This window comes from Manis javanica, chromosome 13 (assembly GCF_040802235.1).
Source record: "Manis javanica isolate MJ-LG chromosome 13, MJ_LKY, whole genome shotgun sequence".
Classification (NCBI taxonomy): domain Eukaryota; kingdom Metazoa; phylum Chordata; class Mammalia; order Pholidota; family Manidae; genus Manis; species Manis javanica.
In genome coordinates, this window is record NC_133168.1 from 87014496 (window position 1) to 87040753 (window position 26258).

Here is a 26258-nt window from a genome sequence, read left to right on the forward strand (position 1 = left end):
ATGGCTGATGCGGACTGACCCCGCCCCTCCCCGAGAGCCAGCCTGGAAGGTCCCCAACCCCCACAGCCTAGAAGTAAACATATTTCTAGGAACCCTCAGGGAAGGAAGGGGGCTTTATTAACCCCATTTTGCAGATGAGGAAACTGAGGCTTGGAGAAGTTCATCAATGTGCCCACGGCCCACAACAAGGCCAGTTCTAAGGTGAAGTGAGTTTTGCACGCCTGCGTGCAAAATTCAAGAGGACCCACAAAAACTCAATAATCAAGATACATGGCATTTGGAGAGTGTAAAGGAAATGCGTGATGACATCAACAAAAAGAAGGACAAAAACCACATGATCTTCTCAATGGATGCTGAAAAAGCATTCGACAGAATTCAACATCCTTTCGTGAAAAAAACTCTCAGCAAAATGGGTATAGAGGACAAGTACCTCAACATAATAAAGGCCATATATGATAAACCCACAGCTAACATCATACTGAACAGTGAGAAGCTGAAAGCTTTTCCTCTGAGATCGGGAAAAAGACAGGAATGCCCACTCTCCCCACTGTTATTCAACATAGTACTCGAGGTCCTAGCCATGGCAATCAGACAAAACAAAGAAATAAAAGGAATCCAGATCGGTAAAGAACAAGTTGAACTGTCACTATTTGCAGATGACATGATACTGTACATAAAAATCCCTAAAGACGCCACTCTGAAACTGCTAGAACTGATATCGGAATACAGCAAAGTTGCAGGATACAAAATTAACACACAGAAATCTGTGCCTTTCCTATACACTAACAATGAACTAATAGAAGAGAAATCAGGAAAACAATTCCATTCACAATTGCATCAAAAAGAATGAAATACCTAGGAATAAAACTAACCACGAAAGTGAAAGGCCTATACCCTGAAAACTATAAGACACTCTTAAGAGAAATTAAAGAGGACACTAACAAATGGAAACTCATCCCATGCTCCTGGCTAGGAAGAATTAATATCATCAAAATGGCCATCCTGCCCAAAGCAATATACAGATTTGATGCAATCCCTATCAAATTACCAACAACATTCTTCAATGAACTGGAACAAATAGTTTAAAAATTCATATGGAAACACCAAAGACCCCGAATAGCCAAAGCAATCCTGAGAAGGAAAAATAAAGTGGGGGGGATCTCACTCCCCAACTTCAGGCTCTACTACAAAGCCATAGTAATCACCATAGTAATCAAGACAATTTGGTATTGGCACAAGAACAGAGCCACAGACCAATGGAACAGAATAGAGACTCCAAAGATTAACCAAACATATATGGTCAACTAATATTCGATAAAGGGGCCATGGACATACAATGGGGAAATGACAGTCTCTTCAACAGATGGTGCTGGCAAAACTGGACAGCTACATGTAAGAGAATGAAACTGGATCACTGTCTAACCCCATACACAAAAGTAAATTCAAAATGGATCAAAGACTTGAATGTAAGTCATGAAACCATAAAACTCTTAGAAAAAAACATAGGCAAAAATCTCTTAGACATAAACATGAGTGACCTCTTCTTGAACATATCTCCCCGGGCAAGGGAAACAAAAGCAAAAATGAACAAATGGTACTATATCAAGCTGGAAAGCTTCTGTACAGCAAAGGGCACCATCAATAGAACAAAAAGGTATCCTACAGTATGGGAGAATATATTCATAAATGACAGATCCGATAAAGGGTTGACATCCAAAATATATAAAGAGCTCACACACCTCAACAAACAAAAAGCAAATAATCCAATTAAAAAATGGGCAGAGGAGCTGAATAGACAGTTCTCTAAAGAATAAATTCAGATGGCCAACAGACACATGAAAAGATGCTCCACATTGCTTGTCATCAGAGTAATGCAAATTAAAAACACAATGAGATATCATCTCACACCAGTAAGGATGGCTACCATCCAAAAGACAAACAACAAATGTTGGCGAGGTTGTGAAGAAAGGGGAACCTTTCTACACTGCTGGTGGGAATGTAAATTAGTTCAACAATTGTGGAAAGCAGTATGGAGGTTCCTCAAAATGGTCAAAATAGAAATACCATTTGACCCAGGAATTCCACTTCTAGGAATTTACCCTAAGAATGCAGCACTCCAGTTTGAAACAGACAGATGCACCCCTATGTTTATCGCTGCACTATTTACAATAGCCAAGATATGGAAGCAACCTAAATGTCCATCAGTAGATGAATGGATAAAGAAGATGTGGTATTTTATACACAATGGAATATTACTCAGCTATAAGAAAAAAACAGATCCTACCATTTGCAACAACCTACCATTGCAATGGATGGAGCTAGAGGGTATTATGCTCAGTGAAATAAGCCAGGCAGAGACAGACAAGTACCAAATGATTTCATTCATATGTGGAGTATAAGAACAAAGGAAAACTGAAGGAACAAAACAGCAGCAGAAGCACAGAACCCAAGAATGGACTAACAGTTATCAAAGGGAAAGGGACTGGGGAGGACAGGTGGGAAGGGAGAGATAAGGGCGGGAAAAAAGAAAGGGGGCATTACAATTAACATGTATAGTGTCGGGGGGCATGGGGAGGGCTGTGCAACACAGAGAAGACAAGTAGTGATTTTACAGCATCTTACTATGTTGATGGACAGTGACTGTGAACGGGTATGTGAGGGGGACTTGGTGAAGGGGGAGCCTAGTAAACATAATGTCCTTCATGTAACTGTAGATTAATGATACCAAAACAAACAAAATAAAAGAAAATAAAAGAAAATGCATGATTGACTAAATATCAAATTTTTAAATAAAGACCTGATCAGATTCTGACTTTGCATGACCCTGCCTCACTTGCCTCATCTTAAGCCTGGCCCTAGTCCCAATAAAACTTTATTTACAAAAACAAGCTGCCCTTGTAAGTTGCCAGTTTTGGTTTTGAGGATGAGTGCCTTTGCTGAGTGCCAAGTGGGGATCTGGCTAAGTGCCTCATGGGGTCCGCTTCTCACAGATATCTGATGATAGCAGTTCAGCCTCACTTTGCAGAAGGGAACCTGAGGCTGGGAAAAGCCCAAAGTCCCCAGATGGCACCCATGTTCTCTCCTCTGAGACTCCTACTGCATCTGCAGCTGCAGGTTACCTTGGCTACCCCACTGTTTGACCTGGACACTAGAGTGTGCTCCCAAGCCTGTGAGGTTCTGTAAGAGTCCACCAAGTTACAGTGGCCAAATAGAGCACACAAAAACACAAGACTCCCAGGCAAAACTAGTTTTTCTCATGCACATTTTAATTTTATTTTTTTCTCAGTATGTCACTTTTATTTTTATTTATATACATCCTGTTTCTATTCTTTATTGAAATATTCCCATACACATTTTAAATTAATATAGAATTTATATGTTATAAAACTCACTTTTTTAAAGTGTACAATTCAATGTCTTTTAGCTTATTCACAGAGTTGTACAATCATCACTACTAATTCCAGAACGTTTTCATCACCCCCAAAAGATAAGCTGTACTCATGAGCAGTCACTCCCCACCCCACCACCCAGAACCCAAACCTGCTTCTGTCTCCATGGATTTACCTGTCCTTGGGCGTTTTACATACATGGGATCATATACTACACGGCCTTCTGTGTCTGGATTCTCTTACTCAGCATGATGTTTTCAAGGTTCATCCACATTGTAGCATGTGTCAGGGCCTCACTCCTTTTTGTGACTGAGTAATACTCCATTGTGTGGATGGACCACATTTTTGTTTATTCATTCATCCTCTAATGGACATTTGAATTTTCCCATATTTTGCCTGCTCCAAAGCATTTCTGTACACATTGTTGTGTGGGCATATGCTTTCAATTCTCTTGGGTATATACTTAGTTATGGAATTCCTGGGTCATATGATAATTCTGTTTTAACTTTCCCCAAACCTACCAAACTGTTTTCCAAGCAGCCACTGTTACAGGCTGATCTGTGTTCTCGAAAATTCATATGTTGAAATGCTCACCCCCAGGAACTCCGAGTGTTACTGTTATTTGGAGATGGGCTTTTAAAGCGGTAATTAAAATCATATGGTTGGGCCCTAATCCAATATGACTAGTGTCTGTGTAAGAAGAGATGAGACACAGACACACAGAGGGAAGACCATGTGTGGGTACAGAGAGGGGAGACCATCTGCAAGCCCACAGGGACCCCAGAAGGAACCAGCCCTGCTGACACCTTGATCTTAGACTTCCAGCCTTCAGAACTGTAAGGAGGGAGATTTCCTTTGTTGAAGCCACTTAGTCAGTGATACTTTGTTCTGGCATCCCTAGCAAACTAATATAGCTACCCAGTTAAATTTAATTTCGGATAAACAATGAATAATTTTTCAGTCTATGTCTTGCACAAGACTGTAGGACATAGTGATGCTCAAAAATTATGTATTGTTTACCTGAAATTCTAACTTAACTGGGTGTCCTGTGTTTTATCTGGTAGCCCAACATTAAGTGAACTTCAGTTTGTAGCTTGCATGGCTCAGGTGATGGGAAGCTCACACCCTGTAATGGCCAACTGTTCTGTCTCTGGTTATTTCTGCCTAGAAGTTCTTCAATGGGTAAAAGGGAGCATTTATTGACTGACTGCTTGACTGCCTATCTGAATGAATGAATGCAATTTTCCCATGGTGAATACCCATTTATTCTTCAAAATCTACTTCAAATTCTCTTTGAGAAGCATCAGAGAACATTCACTGAATGAATAAATAGATTGTTTTTCTTGTGACTTTCTAGGCATCCATCAAAACCCTCCTCAAATATCTCCATAAAGGGCATCAGGGAGTGGCATTTTTGAATAAACGAATGAGGTTCTTTTTGTTCTCGGTAACCTATGTATTCTTTAAAACATCCCTAAGTGATTCTCTGGAGGTATCAGGAAGTCCTAGCTGAATGAATCAAAAATGTTCTTATTGGTGAATGATGCCTATAAATGTGTTTGTTAATGAAGGAATGGATGTTCTCCTTGAAAACTCCTACTCATCCTTCAACATCCTCTTTAGATGCTCATCAGGGCTATCAGGGTCTGTTGGCTACACAGAAGGAAGTTCAGCCCTCCATGACTGAAGGCCACTCTCCCCTGGAAGAAGGCAGAAGGGTGGCAAAATTCTGTGGTTCTTCCTGTCATGATTTCCGCTCCTTTCCGGGGCCCCTGTAACCCAGTCTTCCTGCCTCCTCCTCCCCCAAGTCTGTGGGGCATCTGAAAGTGGGACAGCCCTGGGGGCTTATCAGTTGTGCTTCTGCGGCAGCTAGGAGGGGCCAATAAGGCCCCCGAAGGGCTTCCTGGAGTAGGCGGCAGGCTGGCCAAGGGAGGTGGGTGTGCAAAGATTCAGCACAGCCAATGTGAAATTCTGCAATCCTCAGGGTGAGTTTCCGACTGTGACCTCCTTATGTCGGGCATCTCATGTTTGGCTGGGGCCCTGCTCTCACACCTACTCTGGCTCCCTGGTGCCCTTGGGAGAAAGCCCAGCCCATCTCTGTCCACCTCGCGACCTTCATTTCACCCACGAAGCCCCAAGCCTTCCCTGTTCATCTTGGTGTTCCCTGAAGCATGTCCTTGAACTTGGGCCTCTGCTGGGCCCTCTGCCAGGAATGTCTTTCAGTTCTGTAAATCCAGTTCAACAGCCGCCCTCTCTGGACAGCCCTCCCCGCTCCCACTCAGAACATCCCAGCCTCTCTGCACCCAGTCTGACCCCAGGGAGTTGGGGGCATCTGTATCCAGCTCTGTCCCCACACATACCCCTCTCTCCCTCCCTTGATATTTTTCCAGTAGCAGCTCTGACAGATGGGAAAGAGGTGTGACAAGATCAGAGGCACAGGGATCCCAAAACAATGACTAATCACACTGGCTGTCTGGTGGGCAGCACCTGCTCAGAGCTGAGCCCTCCATTATCTTCACTACAGCCCATTTTGCAGATGAGGAAGCTGTGGACAGGGAGGGCTGACCTTGGTGGGCTGGGAGGTGGGGTCAGTCCTGGGGGCGTGGTCCTTACTCCCAAAGCTCAACCTCACTGGGTTTGAATCCATGTCTTCACCTCTAGCTGGGGTCTTCAGTGATCTGGGCACCTCTGGACTTAGTTTCTCCTCTGTAAAATGGGGCCCTTGATGCTATCTCCTGGGGTGGCGTCTCAGCATCATGGAGAGGGACCAGGCATTTGCCCCCATCTCCAGGTGTCCCGTCCACCTTCCTTTGTGCGTTTCTTGGTCTCTGCCCCTCCCCCAGGACTCATGTATCAGGCCCTCAGCACACTCCCTGCTGTCCAACAAGGCTGCTCTGTGTGGGGTCACGGGGTCCCTGCCTGCACTGTGCCAGACCCTGGACACTGCCTCTTTGTTTCTGTGGCTCTGACCTCATGACCTTGTGGGTGCCTGACCCTGGCAGGCCCAGGGGCCCCTCAGGACCAAGATGCTCAGAGAAGGGACCTCCTCCCTGCCACCTGGGCCTCAGTTTCCCCTTCTCCTCAGTCCCCTTGGGCTCTATGAACAATTTTTTTTTTTAGGTGACTATCACATAACATTAAATGAACCATTTTAAAGTGAATAATTCTGTGGCATTTAGAACATTCACCACATTGTGCAACGATCACCTCTATTAGTTCCAGAACATTCCCATCACCCCAAAAGGAGACCCCGCCCCATGAGCAGTGACTCCCCCTCCCTCCCTCCAGCCCCTTGGCAACCACTGATCTGTTTTCTGTCTCTGTGCATTTCCCATTCTGGACATTTTGTGGGAATGGGATCTCACGCTGTGTGGACTGTTGTGTGTGTCTGGCTTCTTTCACTCAGCATTATGTTTTTAGAGTTCATCTACTTTGTTACAAGAATCAGCTCTTCTCCATGGATATTTTGGGTCTTTGTTGACAGTCAGGAGAGAGTCAGAAACTGAGACCCCCAGAGGCAGAGAGACAGACACACAGAGATGACTGAGGAGCTGGGACCCAGGGTACCTTGGGGCTGGAGTTTGGGAAATGGGCAGGTGGGCATTTGGGGAGGCCTAGTGTGTGAGTACTTCGTAATGATTTGTTGGGAGAGTGAGCTCAGAGGTCCAGGGACACTGGGCTTCCATCAACTCCTGAGACTCTGAAGTCTACAGAGGCTAGAGAAGGCCGGACACCTGGCCAGAGGCACAGAGCCACGGGCCACCCACAGTGCTGGCATCTGGTTCTCTCCAACCTGGGCCTGGGGCCAGCAGAGCAGACCACCGGGTCCTGGGCCCTGGGGCCGGCGTGCTCCGAGGGTGGGTTTGTGGCTGGGATGGGGCCGCTGCCGCTGAGCTGGCTTCCTGAGTTTCTCTTTCACTTTGACTTGCCCTGGGAGGGGCCGTGACACCTTACCTTTTTTTTAAAATCTTCTTTTTAGTTCTCTTTCTTGCTCAGCTTTAGCGTGCTCCGGGGCAAGGATGCAGTAGGGGCCTTGCCAGCGGTGCAGAAGCTCACCTGGGGCTGGAGGCCTCTGTGTGGACCCAATGGGGCAGCCGGTGGCCACACTAGCCCCCTTCCTCTTACTTCTGCTCCCTGCGCAGGGTGGTGAGTTCCCTGACCTGTCCCCACGGCTCCTCTTGCTGGGATCGTATGTGTGGAGGGCCCTGGATGCTGGTTCCGGGTTGGTTCTGTGTCTCTGTGCCTCTATCCTTCACTCTGTCAAACGGTAAATTGGTGATCACGGCTTCTGGGGTCAGACATGGGGATGTCCCCTCTAGTCTTGATTTTGTCTTCTGTGGAATAGGCCGAATTTGAATCTTTCCCAACTCCTCGAGTTCAGTGAGAAACAGTTAAGGAAAGGCTGAAGAGCAAGTATGTATATAATAAGTCTGTATAATATATATACACAGTCTCTATCCTGTGGAGCCCAATGGGAAGGGGTCTAGCCCCCTACAGATGACCTACAGGGTTTGGATTCTAACCCCAGCTCTGCTGTTGCCGCTGTGTGACCTTGGGCAACTTCTTTGCCACTCTGCATACAGTTTCCCTCTCTGTATGGGATCAGCAAAATGTCAGGGCCTTTTGGGGTCAGGTAAGGCTGAAGACCAGCGACAGGGAGGGTAACAGAGGACCCTGAATTGCTTTGGAGGAGTAGCCTGAGAGGTTGATAGCTAGATGGGTGGATGGGCGGATGGAAAATGATGGATGGATGCATGCGTGGGTGGATGGGTGGAAGTGTGGACTGATGGATTGGTGGTTGAATAGATGAACAAGTGGGTGGGTAGGTAGGTGGAGGGTCACTTGCAAGCCCCCAGGCCAAGCCCCTCTCCCAGTGAAAGGCTGGCAACGCCCTGATCTCTTCTTTGCCTTTGCAGCTGAAGCCTGCAGTACCAGCAGGTGCTGTTTTCAGGACCTGCCCTATCCGGATGCAGACTCAGGTTGGGGACAGTTCCCATTGGTGGGGGGCACTGTGCTGAGCTCTGACTGACCCACCTCTAGCATCCCCTCCCTTGGGGCCTTCCTCTTCCTTCTGCTCCCCACGCAGGGTGGTGAGTTCCCTGACCTGTCCCCACGGCTCCTCTTGCTGGGATCATATGTGTGAAGGGCCGTGGATCCTGGTTCCGGGGTTGGTTCTGTGTCTCTGTGACTCTATCCTTCGCTCTGTCAAATGGGAAACTGGTGATCACGGCTTCTGGGGTCAGACCCCTCCAGGCCTGGGGTCCTGGGAGCCAACCCAACAGCCTGCTGGCCTATCTTCCCCAAGCTCAGTCTCCCCGCTGAGCCTTCTCTCCTTCCTGGCAGGGTCGCAGGGCTGGTGTCAGCATCTGCTCAGATTGGTCAGTGTGGGGGGCTAAGCAGCTGTTCAACATTTTGACGTTCCCCCAAGGCAGGCATTGCTGGACAATTTATGCTCATAATGTGCCCCACTAAGGGTCTGTCACCGAGTGGGCACTTCATCTGTTCTTTGATCAAGAAATTTTTACTGAGCACCTATTATGTGAAGACATGGTTCTAGGCATGAGGGAATTAGCTTTGAACCCAACTCTTGTCTTGGGGTCACACCCTAGCATAGGAAAGAAGCAATAAACAAACAAATATGTATACTGCACATGGTGACAATGATGTGCTATGAGAAACCAGAGCAGGGTGGGAAAGGCACTCCTGGCACGGGTCACGGCATGTGCAAAGGCTCTGAGGTGGGAGTGAGCCTGATGTGCCTGAGGACCTGTGAGGAAGCTGATGTGGCTGCAGCAGGGTGAGCAGGTGGACATGGCAGGAGCCGGGTGGGAAGGGCACCGGGAGGGCAGTGGGAGTGGGTTTAGGCTGCAGTGACACCAGATTACATGACTGTCACAAAGATCTGTCCTGGGGGTGCATCAGTACAGAGACCACTGCACCCTATGGCCCATTCTCAAACCTCTGGGATGTGCTCTAGGCTCCGCTTCAGGCCCCAGGGACCTGACCTGCTACCGGGTGTTCAGCGCTGGTTACGAATGCTCCTGGCAGTATGAGGGTCCTGCAGCCGGGGTCAGCCACTTCCTGAGGTGCTGGTGAGGACCCCATCCCATTCTCCACACTCTCACCCCCATCTCGTCCTTGCTCCTGGCTCCATGTCCCTGCTCTCTGACGTGTGACTTTGGCAGGGTCCTGGCCCCTTCCTGGGGCTCAGTATCTTATGTGAGAAGGGAAGGTTGGGGCCCTGTATTCAGTGTGAGTGGGCATCCGTGTTGGGTGGCAGTTAGGGTCCCTCTAGCCCTTCCTTCATCACCCTCTCACTTATTCATCCATTTGTCCACCCATTCATCCATCCATTCATTTCTTCGTTCCCTCTGTGGCAGCCCATGCTGGGAGATTCTGGGGGTCCTCAAGCCCCTCAGTCCCAGGATGATTCCCTGGGGAACCCCCAGGCTGGGAAGGGGGAATAGAAGGGGCAAGAAAGGATGCTGGGATGTGATGCACACTGCTGTGGCTGCTGAGACACTCTGGGGTCCACTAGGACCCCCAGACTCAGCACCAACATTGTCCTTCCCACAGCCTCAGGCCTGGGCACTGCTGCTACTTCGCCGCAGGATCAGCCACCAAGCTGCAGTTCTCCGACCAGGACGGTGTATCCGTGCTCTATGCTGTCACGCTCTGGGTGGAATCCCGGGCCGCGAACCGGACAGAGAAGTCGCCTGAGGTCACCCTGAAGCTTTATAGCTTGGGTCAGCTCCCTGCTCTCCTCCTCTTTTCAGCCCCTACTTCCTCACCCAGAGAGGCCTCTGGTTTCCAAGCCTAGACCTTGGGGGATTCTGGCAAGGAGCTTGACAATGCCAACCATTTTCACATCCCACACTGTTGTGTCGCATGGCAGAGTCTTTCACAGTCCCTTTACCAATCCCCAGCTGCTGGACACTTGGATTACTTGTTTTCTCCCTGATACTGAAATGCTGCCACCAGGACCCCGTTACGCCTTTAATATCTGTTTCCATGACTCAATCACATGCGTTTAGTATATAGTTATTGAGTTCTACTGGGTGCCATGCTGAATCACAGCAGGCACGGCCAAGGTCAATGGAGGTTGTAGCCCAGGTGGGGCTAGGATAAGACAAGTGAGACTCCCACCTTGGCCACACAATTTTAAGGGTGTGTCAAAAAAAAATCAGTATTGTCAATATAAACAATACTGTAATGCAATATTTGAATAAGATCAAAATTAATGCAAAGAAGTCCATGAAGAACAAAATATCAAAATTTTAAATAAAGATAGTATCTTCCCCTGTATGTGTACAGCCTTGCCTCTCGTCTTCCCCTGATCCCAGCTCAGTCTCTGCCTTCATGGAGCCAAGTCAGGTGGGAATGATGGGCAAGGCCTGATCATGCCACGTGATGGATACTGGTAGGGGGTCAAGGGGGCATCCAGCTCATGCTGAACCCTGAATAAAAAGGACCCAGAAAGAATAAAGGTGCGGCAGTGGGCAGCTTCTAGACAGAGGGCAAAACCTCCAGAGAAATCAAGTCACTAAGCCTCTCATCAACAATTTTCAAAAGTGCCTATCACCACAGTGGTGCCAGCGAGGAGTACCAATAGTTTGCAGATTTTCACTATCAAAATGCTGTGTATAAATCTTGACTCTTTGGCCCATTGAATCCAAGGCTTAGATAGAAACTGTCAAGGTGTTCCTGATTCACATTTGGGGGACTCAGTTGGTTACCTGGGGTTGGGTGGGACATGGACAGTTTTTCTGGAATTTTCAGAACCAGTTCATACACATGCTGGTTCCCCTCCCCAACCCCTCTTATGCTTCCAGTTAAATATGACCCTCCGCCAGAAGACATCAAGGTATCCAGGTCAGCAGGGCAGCTGCGCATGGAGTGGGAGACCCCAGCCCGCCAGGATGGGGCTGAAGTGCAGTTCCGGCACCGGACACCTGGCAGCCCTTGGAAGTTGGTAAGTTCACTCTCCAGGTCAGGGGTATGCAGAGTCCTCTCCCAGGACACCTTCACCCCTCAAATTAATTTCACCATATTTATAACTTTACCCCTCGAACCCAGTCCAACTCTTGCCCCATGTCTAGCTGCTGGGGTGTCTCTGATACTCAGATCTGATTGTGACCTCTCTGACTCACACACCCTCCATGGCTCCCTAGTACCCTCAGAAGGGCATTCTCATCCTCAGCTGACCCCATGTGCTCTCACCTGTCTCTTGCTTCCTCTGGGCCCCTCCTGAATGGCTGTCATTCTCTGCCCATGCCCTGGATTTCCAGAGACATAATCTTTGCACACACAGTTTCCTCCACCTGCATGCCCTCCTTTCCATCTGAGCACATGAGAATCCAGCCCACCTTCAGGGTCCAGCTTAAGGGCTGCCTCTTCCAAGAAGCTACCTTCCATCCATTCCTCCCTTCCTTTTTTCTTTTTTTGAGATGTAACTGACATACAATATTACATTAGTCTCAGGTATAAAACAGACTCGATATTTGTATATATTGTGAAATGATCACTGCAATAAGCCTAGTTAACATCCATCACCACATGTAATTACACATTTTATTTTCTTACGATGAGAACTTTTAGGATCTACTCTCCTAGAGACTTTCAAACACACAATACAGTACTGTTAACTATAGTCACAGTGCTGTACATGACATCCCCGTGACTTATTTTATAACTGGAAGTTTGTACCCCTTTTGCCTCCGTTCACCCATTTTGCCCACCCCTACTCCCCACTGCTGGGAATCATCAATTCGTTATCTGTTTCTGAAGTCGGTTTTGTTTTTTTTGTTTTAGATTCCACATGTATGTGAAATCATACAGTATTTGTCTTTCTCTGTCTTATTTCACTTAGCAAAATACCATGAAGGCCCATTCATGTGATTGCAAATGGCAAGATGTCCTTTTTTATGGCTGGATAATATTCCATTGCATAGATATATACCACATCTTCTTTATCCATTCATCCGTTAATGGACACTTAGGTTGCTTCCATGTCTTGACTATTGTACATAATGTTGCAATGAACAGAGAGGTCCAAGATACTTTTTTGAGTGAGCTTTGGTTTCCTTCAGATAAATACCGAGAAGCGGGATTGTTGTATGGTAGGTAGCTCTGTATTTAATTTTTTGAGGAACCTCCGTGCCGTTTTCCATAGTGGCCGTGCCACTTTGCATTCCCACCACCAGTGCACAGGGTTCCCTTTTCTCCACATCCTCGCCAACACTTGTTATTTCTTGTCTTTCTGGTAATAGCCATTCCTACAGGCATGAGGTGGCATCTCACTGTGGTTTTGACTTGCATTTCCCTGATGATTAGTGATGTTGAGCATCTTTTCACACGTCTGTTGGCCACACAGATGTCCTCTTAGGATCTTCTCTTGATTGTCTCCTCTGCTCCCCAAGGGCAGGGCAAGCCTGGGCCTGCAAGAAACCTCGGCCCTGACCTAGTCCCCAAGGAGCCCGTGGTTTGGGAGGAACAGAGAGCCCTACCCTCTGAGTTGTGGCATCACCTCCTCCCTCAGACTGGGAGCACCTTGAGGCCAGGAAGTCAGCTGCAGGCCTTTCATCCCCCTAAGTGTGGTGTGTCTTTCTGAACCTCGGTTTCTCCACTAGGAGAGTGGGTAGAGATCAGCCAGAGGCAGGCGACATGGGACCCCTGATGGGGAGAGACATCTTCCTATGTTTTATTTCCAGCCCCTTGAGCACACTCTGCAATAGTGACGCTAAACTTGTCTCTGCCCGCCCCCAATACCACAGACAGACAGATTTTGCCTCCTAAAATAATTATTTTTTTTTCAGGGAAATACAAAATAATAATTTTGCTCCTAAAATAATCCTTTTAAATAAACTTTTTAATTCTGGAATAATCTTAGATGATCAGAAAAGTTACAGGGAAGTACAGAGAATTCCTGTAGAAACATCTCCCAGCTTCCCTGCGTATTCACGTCTTACATTCCTGAGTGTGTTTGTCATTGCTGAGAGGAACGCTGGTACGTTGCTATGAACTAAACTCCAGAGGTTATTTGGATGTCATCTGTTTTTCCAAGAATGTCCTTTCTTGCTCCTGGATCCAATCCATGCTTCCACATTGCATTTCACAGAGTTAATTGTTTAAAATTTCAACAGAGCTAATATCTGTCAACACCAACATGTAAACAATAAGGGAATATTGTCTCATCCTAGGGTGACTGCGGACATCAGGCTGATGCTGGCTTCGGTGAGAATAATAGTAACAACAGCTGCAGCAAGTTAGCATTCATTGAGCACCCACTGTGTGCCAGGTCCAGTGCTAAATTCTTTGTGTGCCTGTTGGCCCACCCTGTAGCTCAGTATTGGATTATTCCCATTTCACAGGTGAGGAAACAAATTCTTAAGGGTGAGAAGCCCTTGGACAAGGTCACATCCCAGTGGGTGGCCTTCCTGGGGCTTGAACCTGGGGCAGGGACAGAAGTGTGGGATCCTTGAGGCCCCAAAAGGACAGGGCCAAACCTATTCTTGCTGTGACTCCAGGGCCCAGCACAGTTGGTACTCGGTAAGTGCACGATGGCTCAGTGGCCAGTGCCAAGCCCTGGTCACATGGGGGACAGTCCCTTGGCCTGATGTTCGGCCTGTTTCTTGCCAGAGTCATGCCTCTGTCCCCTGGAGATGGATGCAGCCCAGGAATTTCAGCTACGGAGGCGGCAGCTCTCGGCGGCAGCTCTGGGAGGTCCCTGGAGTGGCTGGAGCAGCTCTGTGTGCATCCCCCCTGGTGAGAGCACCCGGAGCTGCAGGAACCCGGGCGGGCATTAGAAACCGGGCGGGGGTATTTGAAATCAGGCGGTGAGTGTTAGAAATAAGGCAGCAGGAGAAGTTAGTGAAATTCTCAAAAGGTGGCAGGGCAGTGAGTGAGATTCACTTTGTAAAATGTGGCCAGTCCATATCTAAAAAGAAGACATCTCTCTGTCTTTCTCTCTTTCCATTTTGTTTGGTTGGTTTTGCTCTTTTAAAGCCACAGAGCTGTTGACAGGTGACACTGGCTGTGTCATGAAGACATTCTTTCCCAAATGGCACAGGAAGCTCGAGACGGGAATGGAGAGGTGGCCCAGGAGGGAGGGATGGATGGAGTGACTGTCATTTGCCCCCTCTGCCCTGTAATCTGGGGCCTCCTCCTGCCCAAGTACATTCTCTGCTGGGAAACAACTCCAAGGGTTGTTTTCAGATTTTTTAAAAAACTGTGGTAAAAAAAAGCATAACATAAAATGTACCATTTAAACCATTTTTAAGTGTTCAGTTCAACAGTTTACAATAGTTTCACATTGTTGTGGAATGGATCTCCAGGTTTTCAGATCTGGAATACTATTTAACAATCCATGGGAATCTCATGTTTCCTGGGAAGGAAGGTAAAGGTCCCCCAACCTAGGTCTGCAGGAGGCTGTGAGGAAGGGCACCGGCCGCAGTGTCACTGTCTTAGTGTCTCATTGCAGAAACTACCCCACAGCCTGAGGTGAATTTCTCGGTGGAGCCCCTTGGCCTGGATGGGAGAAGGCGGGTGGCCCTGCACTGGCAGGTAACAGGGCCACTACAGGGCCATGGGGTGGTCTGGGGCAGCGGGGAAGGAGCCGAGAGGCTGCAGTGGAGGTGCACAGGCAGGAGACAGAGGGTTGAGACACGGAGGTGGCAGAACTGGGAGGCCTGCAGGTAACTCTGAAGGTAGTGGGGAGCCACGGAGGGTGTATGAGCAGGGGAAGGAGATGGCTGAACTCAGGTGTTCACAGGATCTGTCTGGCTGCCAGAACAGATTGTAGGGAGCTCAGGGGGAAGTCAAGGGCCAGGAAGGAGTCGACTGTGTTGGTCTGAATGGGAGATGATTTCTCAGAAGTTCCCCAAACAATCCATTAAGTACAGTCTGACTAGCCTCATTTTACAGAAAAAGGAAACTGAGGCTCAGCGGGAAAATCTCTTGCCAGAGTCCGGGGAAAAACCACCAAATATTCCACCCCTGGTTTTGCCATAATAGATTCAGCCAGGGACCTAAGGGATATCAGTAAGGTCGCTGGGAAGTTCCTTTGCTTCCTGGGTTTTCTCTAACTTAAATTCCTTATTAGGAAACATTTCCAGGCTTGAGTTAACTGGGCCCAAACATGGAAACAGTTTTTTACCTCTGGCCCTCAGTGGGTTTTGCCAAATTATTTTCCCCCCAAAGTAATGTGCACTGGACAAGAATACCGGTTTCCCAGCAGCCTTGCTAGCATCAAGGTTTATTATTTTTCAAAATTTTGGCATAGATCATAAGCTGTGGCTTGTGGGTCTGTGTTCGTGGGCTGCACCCTGGTATATCACAGGGACAGTGAGCACGTTCAGGTCTCCATGAGCCATCTCTGGCACTCACGACAGCTGCCCCAGTTGGAGGCTCCGGAAGGCTGCCTCAGGCCCAGCTCTGGCATGGAGGTGACCTACTACATCCACCTGCACATGCTGTCCTGTCCGTGCAAGGGCAAGGCCACGAGGATGCGGCATCTGAGGAAAGTGCTTATGCTCTCGGGCGCCGCCTACAACCTGACTGTGGTCTCCTGGAATCGCTTCGGCCCCGGCTCAAACCAGACGTGGCACATTCCTGCCCACACCAGCACAGGTGCCTCCTCCGGGTAGGAAGGGCTGCGGGGGGCACCTCGGAGCTGAGCGCCTCAGCGCAACTAGAGTGAGCTCAGTGGGGCACAAATATCTGAGGGGTGTCCAGTTTCGGAGGATGTCAAAAATCTTGAGACACAGAATGTTTTAACACAACGTATTTTCAAAGGCGAACTGGGAAACTACAGTTGCCACGCTAACTGCCTGTTTTTATAAATAAAGTTTTTTTGGGACCAGGGACAGGGTCAGGGTCTGGCGTGTGAGGCAGAGTCAGGCAAGTACAGGACTGATCCTATCTTAATTTTAAAATCTTTATATTTTGTTTATTTTATATATATATATACACATTATATATATAAACATATGTTTATATTATACACATATGTACATATGTTTATACATATATTTATATAATGAAAATAAAGATTTATATTTATGTGTCTATGTAGGTAATTGACATATACATCTTATTGAGGTGAAATTTACATACCAAATTAACCATTTTAACATGTATGATTCAGTGGCATTGAGTGCATTCGCAAAATTGTACAACCCCCACCTCTGGTTTGAGAGCATGCCCATCACCCCATGAGACCCCATCCCCACAAGCAGCCACCTCCCACCCGCCTCATGCAGCCCCTGGCACCCACTGATCGATCTTTCTGCTCTGTAGATTGACCCATCCTAGACATTTCATACAGATGGAATCACACACTGTGTGGCCTCATATCTGGCTTCTTTCTTTCAAGATGATACTTTTGAGGTTCATCTACACTGCAGCATAGATCACCGCTTCATTCCTTTTAGGGTCGAGTAATATTCCACTGTATAGATGGGCCATGTTTTGTTTATCTATTTATCCATCCTCAGACATTTGGGCTGTTGCCCATCACATATTCTTGCATTCCTTTGGGTTTTAAACAAATATTGCATTAAAATAGTGTTTATCCGACTCGAGTTACTCGGTGCCTCCCTGAATTTCCTGCCTGCCAAGTGCCTCACTGGCCTTACCCTGACGGTAGCCCTGCTGCACACCCAGTAGCCCTGGGAGGGCAGGTCTGCTACAAGGACACAATTTTCAGAGATGAGATACCTGAGGCTCAGAAAGGTAAGGTACTTCACCTTTCAGCTCCTGGCCCGGTTTGGGCCATGGCTTTGCTGTGTGACGGGCTGGTGGCTCCCCTTCTCTGAGCCTCAGTTTCTGTACTGTTGGGGTGATCATGTCCCACTTTGTAGCGAAGTACGCACTCGGCAGTGGTTTGGTGCATAAAGGTGGTGCTCAGTAAATGGTAGTTGCCTTCAGAATCACAAGCAGCACCTCCCTCTCTGAGTTTGTGGCTAATGCCCTTGCTGTAGGGAGTGGGAAACATGAGCCCAGGGGATTGACTGGGAGTATCCTTGGGCCTCGAGCCTTGACCAGCCCAGGCGGCCCATCCTGCCCCATGCCCACCCAGCATGGTCGGGGGCAGGGCAGCCCAGCAGCACAGGGAGCACTGGTGGTGGGTGTCCTGGTGGGGAGCCCATGGTCAGGCTGGGAGAGGACTCAGCTCAGTCAGACAGCTGCTGTCACCCCCTCTGTGCCAGCCTCCAACCTGGCAGCCCCCAGCTTGGGGAGACAGCCATACACAGACACTTCTGCCCCTGTGGGCTTAGAGCTTGGCCAGAGGGTGGGATGGGGCTGCTAGGGCCTTTGGGTGGGAGAGAGTGACCCAGTATCCTGATGTGCTTGCCTGTCTCCTTCCAGAACCAGGAGCTCTGAGCGTCAGGACTGGAGTGGCTGGGACCACTATGCAGTGGCCAGCCCGAGCCCAGGGCCTGACATACTGCATTGAATGGCAACCTCGGGGCTGGGACGGAAGCCTCGCTGCCTGCACCCTGATCACACCCCGGGACCGGAACCCTGCTGGCATGGGTACTGTAAAGTCGGGGTTCCTGCCTCTGCTTCTGTGCCCTCTGTTAGAGCTCCTAGTCAGCTCAGACCTGCAGGTCTGTCCATGTGGAGTGTCTGAAGCCCAGAGAGGTCTTGCCACTTGCTCCAAGTCACATAGAGGTAGGGACCGCCTATGACTCATCCTCTCCTACCCATGTGGGTCTGGAGCCTCCTGCTGGGATCCTGGGGTGTCAGGGCGCAGCCGCGGGCAGATTGCACTGCAGCAGGTAATGAGTCTCACATCCTAGGGTGTGTGTAAAACATTCCCCCACGGCAGAGAAGGTGGCAGCTAACAAGCTGCTGGTGGCAAATTAATGAGGCCTCTAGAGGGAAATGTGGGGGCTGGGGGCACATGGCCTAGGCAGCCTCTCACTCTCCCATACTATCCTGGGCCTGGCTGGGCCCCCAGAAACTTCAACCTCAGTTTGGCCCTCGAGGAGCTCCCATCCTGGGGAGTCAGAGATACAAACATCCGCAGCCCCAAGGAGAAAGGGCTGGGCTGGATGGAGGGGATGGGAAAAGGTTGTGCGGGGCAAGGGAGGGGATTCTGGAGGAGGGGACATTGGTGCAAGGGCTTTGAACCATGAATAGAGTGCTCTAGGAGTTCCCGACAGATGGCACAGACAGTTCAAAGGTGCAGAGGTGGAAATACAGCCTATTTACTAGCCTGGCCCTTGCTAATCCTTCCAGCATCCCATACCTGGAGCCAAGCAGCTGGGGCAATGGGGCAGAAGACGTGTTATCACGTCATGATCTTCGCCTCTGCACATCCGGAGAAGCCCACCTCATGGTCCACAGTCTTGTCTGCCTACCACTTTGGGGGCAATGGTAAGTGGCGCAAACCTGCAGGGTGGTCTCTGTGGAGGACCTGGCAGTGGTCTTGGGTATCAGGAAGAGGGATGAGCATTTAGAGGCACCATGTGTCAGGCCCTGGCCGGAAGATGGACACACAGAAGTCACCTCAGTCGATTGCTAAGACACCCCAAGCAGCATTGCACCATTTCATAGATAAGCAAACTGAGGCCAGAGAGAACAGGTGATGGCAGATTCAAACCCGGTCCCACCTGACTCTGTGGCCATGTTTCCCTGGGCCTCTGGCGGGGCTGGCTGGGCGTACAGGCGGCGCTCAGCCAGTACTCTGGGAGCTGACCCCAGCTATGGCGCTGGTTGCAGCCTCAGGGGCCGGAAGCCCACAGCACGTGTCGGTGAGGAAACTCAGCCGGGACTCAGTGTCCGTGGCCTGGACGCCGTCCCCACTGAGCCTCTGCCCTGGCACCCTGAAGGAGTACGTCGTGCGCTGCCGGAATGAGGACAGCAACCAGGTGTCAGGTAAGTGATGCAGCACGGGACTGGTTGGGGAAGGAGGGGGTCTGGGCTTGAGTTCTGTCTTGCTGTGTGACCAGGGGACCTCACTGTACCCACTCGGGGCCTTTTCCCACCCATAAAATAAGGTGGTTGGACTCAAGGGTCTTGGCTACCCTTTCCAGACCCCCAGAGAGGTCCCAGTGGGCAGCGGCTTAGTGCTTATGATTGCCCAGCAAATGGGTAGCAAGCCCTCATGTGCATCAGCAACTCGACTCCCACAGAGCAGAGGTAGACAGTCTCAGGAAGGTAAGAGGTGAGAATGTATGGGGGTGGGTCTATCACCAGGACTTACCCCATCCTCTCTTCCTGGGTGACACAGCCTTGCAAATACGGCCTCACCCACCCAGCACCCACAGCCACAGGCCAGGCCACTGAGGCCGTGAGTTCGTGTCTTGCCTTCCCAGCCAGCGTCCAGCAGGAGGCAAGGCAGGACTTTGGGAGGGAGGAGGAGAGATGCTCTGGCATCAAAGACACACATCCTGCCATCAGCCTGGCCATCCCTCCGTTGTTTAGAGGGCAGAAATGGGGCCAAGTGGGGGCTGGTGGCTTATTCAGGGTGGCACAGCTGAACTCAGCCCATTTGCTGAAAACCAATTTGCCAGAAAGTCAAATTGCTGAAGATCAATGTACCAAATGCCCATTTAGCCAAATTGACAAGATACCCCAAAATTTCCACTGAAGAATATTCCTCTTGAATAGAGAAAAAAGTTAGGGCTTTAGGGTTCTAGGAATTTGTACTTCTCTTTTTAAGGATTTTTATGGAATGCTGTATTCGTTAAAGCTGTTCAGTCCACAAACACTGAGGTCCTACAGTGTACTAAAGTGCCGGGGACACTGGGGGAGCAAGTTAAACAAAGTTAAACTTGACCTTGGCCTTGGCCTTGACCTTAAAGTGGTGAGGGAGGAAGCCATGCAGGTATCTGGGGAAAGGTGAACCAGGTCAGGGGAGTCTCCAGTGCAAAGGGCCTGAGGTAGGACTGAACCTGATCTTTTAGGCATCTGGGAGGAGAAGGCAGATGGGGCAGGAGGGGGGTGAGCAAAGAGCCAGTGGAGGTCAAAACTGGAGAAAAATAGCATCATGCCCTGAATTTTTTTTTTTTTTGAGAGGGCATCTCTCATATTTATTGATCAAATGGTTGTTAACAACAATAAAATTCTGTATAGGGGGGGTCAATGCTCAATGCACAATCATTAATCCATCTCAAGCCTAATTCTCGTCAGTCTCCAATCTTCTGAAGCATAACAAACAAGTTCTTGCATGGTGAACAGTACAAGCATGCCCTGAATATTTTGATGAAGAATAGTTCTTTAAATAAATTGGGAGTGAATGGGTGCATTAAAGGGAGAAGTTTCAGCAACATGGCCATCCCATCATGCAAGCTCTGCCTCTGGTGAGTAAAGCGGCACCAGGGATGCATGTGTGCCTCTGTCCTGCAGAGCTGTCTGTGAAGCCCACAGAGACCCAGGTCACCCTCGGCAGACTGCAGGCTGGTGCATCCTATACTGTTCAGGTGCGCGCAGACGCGGTGATGCAGTGGGGCGCCTGGAGTCAGCCCCAGTACTTTAACATCGGTGAGTGGAGGGCAGGGGAGGCGGGGCTAGGTAGTCACCTAGTATGTACTGCCCCTTCCCACGCCTCTGAAAGCAGTCCCACCTGGCCCTGCTCCGTGGCCCCTCATGCATTGCTCTCAGGAGAAAGTCCCAGCCTGGCCTGCTCCCACCTCCTTCACCAGCTTGTCACCTGCCGCTTTCTCTCATGAACCTTCTCTCACACCCCTGTAGCCTTGCCCATGAAGCCCCTCTGCCTGGAATGCATCTTCTCTCTATTGTCAAACTCCTTTTCATCTTTCAAAGCTCAGCTCAAAAGCCTCCTCCTCCAGCAAGCCTTCCAGGCTTTCCCTCAGCAGAGACTGCCTGGCACCTTGGGAGTAGGTAGGAGTGTGTGTGTCTTGGCTCTGCCTCCCCCAGCCTAGGGTCTCCTGGGGAGCAGCAGGGAGCAGGGGGTGCTATTTAGAGTGAATGAATGACCATCAATGAATGCGTGTCTCTGTCATCACAAAGATAAGGAGGTGAGCTCTGTTGTCTTGGGGACCATGACCCTGAGGGATTGGAGACCAAATAACCGCTGTTCCTGCTAGGGTCCTTGCCTGTTGTCCCTGCAGTGAAATCTGGCCTCAAGAGGGCCAATCAATCAGGCTTGGTGTGGGGAGGGCAGTTCTGGGACCAGGGGAGCAATATACAGGCCGCACCCGTGGTCCCTCGGTGCTGGTGTCCTGAACACTGGCGGTGTGTCAAGGCCTTTACCCCACAGACAAGGCACAAGGGGGTTTCTTGGTCTCCCACTTCAAAGGTAAGGAAATCGAGGCATGGAGGGGCCGTGATGTGCCAGGGTCAGCAGCAGGTTGATGGGAGGCCTGCCTTCCCCTCCCTCCCCAAGGAGAGGCGGAGGTGTCCCTCCCCCAACCCAAGCTCTCCCTCCTGCAGAAGTCCAGGTCTCTGAATTGTCGGATTTGTCCATATTCCTAGTGTGTCTGGGGAGCTTTGTGAGCATCCTTCTCCTGGGCATCTTTGGGTACTTCAGCCTGAACAGGTAACTTGCACCCTCTCCTCCAAGACGATCCATAATAGCAATAATCATAACAGTAATAACTGTTCACACCAGCTAGGTATTTGTGCCCACTTTACAGATAAGGAAACTGAGGCCCAGGTGGTCACGTTCAGGGCATCTGGCAGTGGGGAGTTTGGACCTGGGTCTGTTAGACTCCTGTAGCCCCTCCCTCAATCCACACCTTCACTCCCTTTAGAACCTAATAAGAGATTTAAAAAAATAAATCAGGAAAGTCAAAAAGTAACATTGGAAGCACTGTTCCTCTGACCGGCTTCCCTTCTTTCCCAGGGCCGCACGGCACCTGTGGCCGCCCCTGCCCACACCCTGTGCCAGCAGCGCAGTCGACCTCCCTGGCAGCCAGGGGAAGCAGGTAAGGGCTCCTTTCCCAACTCCAGGTCCTGCTTATTGGGTCCATACTCTGGGCCAGGGCTCTGCAGGGTAATGGCCATACATCAGCTCATTTTTTTCTCCCCAACCCACTGAGGCATGGACTCCAAACGCCTGTCCCGTTTTACAGATGGGTGAGCAGTGGCTCACAGAGGAACCTCCCGTGGGTCATTTCCTAGTAACAGAAACAGCTCAAAGTGATTTTGACAGAGGGGACCCCGATGGGGGAAAAAAAATCCAGAGTGGTAGGCTTCAGGTATGGCTGGATCCATGTGTTTGGGCTGCTGTTCTGCCTGCAGGGTCTCCTCTCTCAGGCAAGCTCGGCCTTCCCCCTGTGGGAGCTGGCTGTCCTTTTTCCCCATTCACTGCAGCAAAAGTCGCAGGGCCATCACTGATTGGCCCAGCATGGGTAACATGCCCATCCCTGAACTGATCACTGGAATCAGGGGGCTGGAATGCTCTGACTGGCTGGGCGCCATTGCCCTGCCCTACCGCATCAAGTGCGAAAAGGAGCAGCAATTTCCCAAAAAGAAATGGGGTCCCTTCCTAAGAGGGTCTGAATGGGGGTCACTGAGGCAGACTTGATCTTTTAATTGATCTCAGGATTTTAAGAGAATTTAGCCAGCAGGGACATGGACCACCCCAGGTGGAGGGTGGGATTGTGTGGATGGGAAGTAGGGATCCGCCTACAGCCTTGGCCCTACTCTCCCTTTCCAGGTGTGGCAGTGGACCAGCCCAGTGGACTTCCCGGAGGAGGCAACACCAGAAGATATGCTGGTGGTGAACATGTCCTGGGACAAAAGTGAGAGGGCTGACCTGGACACCCCCGGGCCTCTCACAGAGAAGACACAGCTGCCTCAGGGCACCCCTCAGCCATCCCTGGACACGGAGCTGCCCTTGGAGGATATGACACAGATGCATGGGCACCCCACGGCCAGGGCTCTGGAGCCTGGTGGGCAGGATGGTCTGGAGGGCAGCTCTGCGCAGGTGGCTGGACTCCCACTGCTGCTCGGAGATCTAATGCAGAGCCCCAGGTTTAGTGGCCCCCAGCACCTGGAGGCCTGAGGGAGAAACAGGAACGTCTGCCTGGTCTTTTGGACAGGAAGACTGATGAAAGCTGGTTATTATGTGCTTATTGTATACCCAGCCTGTTCCATCCACTCACATGATGCCCTGAACCCCCATAACCCCCTGGAGAGGTGCATGGCTGTTGTATTTTATGGATGTGACCACGAAGGCTCAGAGAGGGCGGTGGCTAACCCGATTCCAGCGTGGGCAGGACTCAAACTGGGGCCAAGGGGCCCAGACCCCATTCCTGCCCCCAGCTCAGGCCTCACTCTCCCTCCTTGCTCCACCTACTCTGTCTGGCACCTGTGGTGGGAGCCCTAGAAAGCGCCATAAACAAGTGGCTACACTGGGCCCTGGCCTGACATCCAGGGGGCATGGACAGGCACTGTCACTGGTCTATTCAGGGGTGGAATAGGCAGGAGAGGGCCCAAAGGGGGCTGCTGCTGATCCTAGGACCCTGGGCTGGGTGTCCTGTCCCAGAAGCACTGGATGGGGAGGTTGGGTGCAGAGCTCAGCCACACTGCAAGACGTGGGAGGATCCCGGTGTGGGAAAAGGAAGGGGGATCCCAAGCATTCTGAGGGAGGTGGTAGCCCCTCCCTGGCTTCAGTCTCCCCTGTACAATGGGGGTGGTGGTAATGCTGACCTTACAGAGCTGTTCTGGGGTGGGGCAGGTGCATCTAAGGCTTAATAAATGAACCTCCTGTTAGGTATCCGCCCCCCAGCCAAAGCCTGGCTGTGTTGCTCAAAACCCCCTAGTTGGAGAATTCATTCATTCTTTCCATGCGCACTTATTAATCTTTCCCCCTAGCGCCCCAGTAGCACCCACTCTGGGGGAGAGAGCTGGATGGTCACTCGGAACTCTGCAAAATCACGCCTGGGCAAAGGGAGGGACGGCCGGAGGGGGAATGGGGCGGGGTACCCCTATAACAGAAGCCTCAGTCCATCCATCAGCCCTGCCCCGAGACCTGCTCCTCACCCCCAAAGCCACGCAGCAGGACCTGTGCCCCGGTCCCCCGTACATACCCCGACAGCGCCATCCTTCAAGGAGTTTGTCGTAGATTCCACCCCCCGCATGGCCACCAGGCGGCAGCAGTGGCACATGTCCCCCAGGCCCACCCCGCCCTGTTCCCAGCCACCTCCCATGGAGTTTGCAAAACAGATTTCTCCGTTTTTTTTTTCCCTTTAAAAAATTCGAATATACTTGACATACAATATTGGTTTCAGATGTGCAACATAATGACCCCATAATTTTATATTTATTAGATGCTCAACGAGATCAAGTTTTCGGTTTTAATGGGGGACGAGGCAAGATGGTGTTGGAAGTGGAGATTAAAACCCAGAATCTCTGAATTTTGTGGCAAAGGAGACAACGCCTCTGGGCTGGGGAGGCCCAAGGCAGAAGCCCAGGCCCCGCCCTTTTGGGGGTGCTCAGTTTCCCTATCTGTGCCTTTAGAAGGGGAAACTGAGGCCCCAGGGCCCCAGCTACAGTGACTGCTCACTGCTCCATGAGGGCCCCTTCCCTGGGATTGGCCACCTCCTAGCTTTTGCTCAAGCTGTGCCCCAGGGGTGAGTTTGGGGCACCAGGCATGCCCTCCCTTGAAGACCAATTCTCATTCCTTAGGGCTGGACTCCAGCCTAGTGGCACGGCCAAGTGGGCAGACTGGACGGGATGCCGGGTCAGGAACCTCATGAGAAAGACCCTAGAGACCTGACCCCCCAGGGGCTCAGAGCTACCTGCAAGTCCAGAATGGCACCTAAGCCCCCCAGTAACAGCCTCCAGGGAAAGTCTAGGAAGCTGTATGTCTCGATGGTGGTCATCCAGGCTTGTGCCCAGTAGTAGCAGAGCACCCAGCTTGGTGCCCTCTGGTACTGATGACAAATTCAGCCCCACACACAGCCCCTGGGTCCAAGCCCTGGGCATTAGATTCTCACTGAGCACCACCTGAAGCTCTTGCTGAAAGGAACGGGGAAACGGACACCCTGTTCCTACCGGGAGCAGGCTGAGACTGCCTGGAAGGGAACCCTGCAGGGAGGACAGTGGCCCAGACAGACAGACAGACCCCAGTCCTCAGATCTAGCCATGCCTGACGCCCGCCACTCTGGGATTTTTTTTCATCACAGTCTCTTTTTACTGAAGCCACCTCAGGTTCTGTCTTTCCATCTAGAAAACGGCCTCCAGGAGATTCCTCTCTGGGCCTTTGGGAAGTAGAAAGGAGTTCAGAGCACTGGTTTCGGGCCCTATCTCTAGGTTTGGGCAACCCTGCTAGGCAGAGCCCTGGCCCAGGGTTAACTGAGTACCTGCTGTATACACAATACTTTGGACTCTCAAGTGTCTGTCCAGCAGCTCCTCCCAGCAGCTCCAGGAGTCAGGACTGTGGGAGACCTCATTCAGAGCTCCATTCATTCACTGATGTAGGAAGTCAGTGCTCAGCACCTGTTGTATACGAACCCCTTTCTCTCACAGGTCAGAATAAGTCCCATCTGCCTGGGGTGGGGGTTATAGGTCATAGCCTAGGGACCTATGGGTTTTATTCTTAGGCTTGGGAGGGTGTCCTCACAATTTGTGAGCTGCCCATTCTTCCTTTTTTTGTTTTTTGGTGTTTTGTCATTTTTATAAAGATTTTTTCACAGTCACGGATAAACACACAAGACCTGACTATATGCTGCCTGTAAGAAACTCACTTCAAACCCAAATACATACACAGACTAAAATTGAAGGGATGGAAAAAGGTATTTCATGCAAACAATAGGGAGAAAAAAACAGGAGTCACAGTGCTTGTATCAGACAAACAGACTTCAAAACAAAGAAAGTAACAAGAGACAAAGAAGAGCATTACATAATGATAAAGGGGTCAGTCCAACAAGAGCATATAACCATTATAAATAT

General features: G+C 50.2%; 2 protein-coding genes across 8 annotated transcripts in view; one reads left to right on the forward strand and one right to left on the reverse strand.

Moving 5' to 3' along the window:
- MAST3 (microtubule associated serine/threonine kinase 3) overlaps nucleotides 1-26258 on the reverse strand; it is a 65240-nt gene that overhangs the window by 34518 nt on the left and 4464 nt on the right. The window lies entirely within an intron of this gene.
- On the forward strand, nucleotides 6754-23367 carry IL12RB1 (interleukin 12 receptor subunit beta 1). Its single transcript, XM_073220754.1, has 16 exons — nucleotides 6754-7535; nucleotides 8306-8368; nucleotides 9367-9481; nucleotides 9966-10135; nucleotides 11222-11361; nucleotides 13589-13622; nucleotides 14028-14153; nucleotides 14869-14951; nucleotides 15779-16016; nucleotides 17757-17924; nucleotides 18633-18770; nucleotides 19116-19271; nucleotides 20745-20879; nucleotides 21792-21897; nucleotides 22204-22285; nucleotides 23020-23367. Exons 1-16 carry the CDS (start codon nucleotides 7475-7477, stop codon nucleotides 23365-23367), a joined length of 2163 nt encoding a protein of 720 aa, XP_073076855.1. The 5' UTR covers nucleotides 6754-7474.

Bases quoted from the DNA above. Each gene is read 5' to 3' on its own strand.
- IL12RB1 (XM_073220754.1), top strand. From the start codon at position 7,475: ATGGGGCAGCCGGTGGCCACACTAGCCCCCTTCCTCTTACTTCTGCTC. The intron at 14,952-15,778 runs GTAACAGGGCCA...CACTCACGACAG, and splicing joins GGGTGGCCCTGCACTGGCAG to CTGCCCCAGTTGGAGGCTCC. The intron at 20,880-21,791 runs GTGAGTGGAGGG...TCCCTCCTGCAG, and splicing joins GCCCCAGTACTTTAACATCG to AAGTCCAGGTCTCTGAATTG.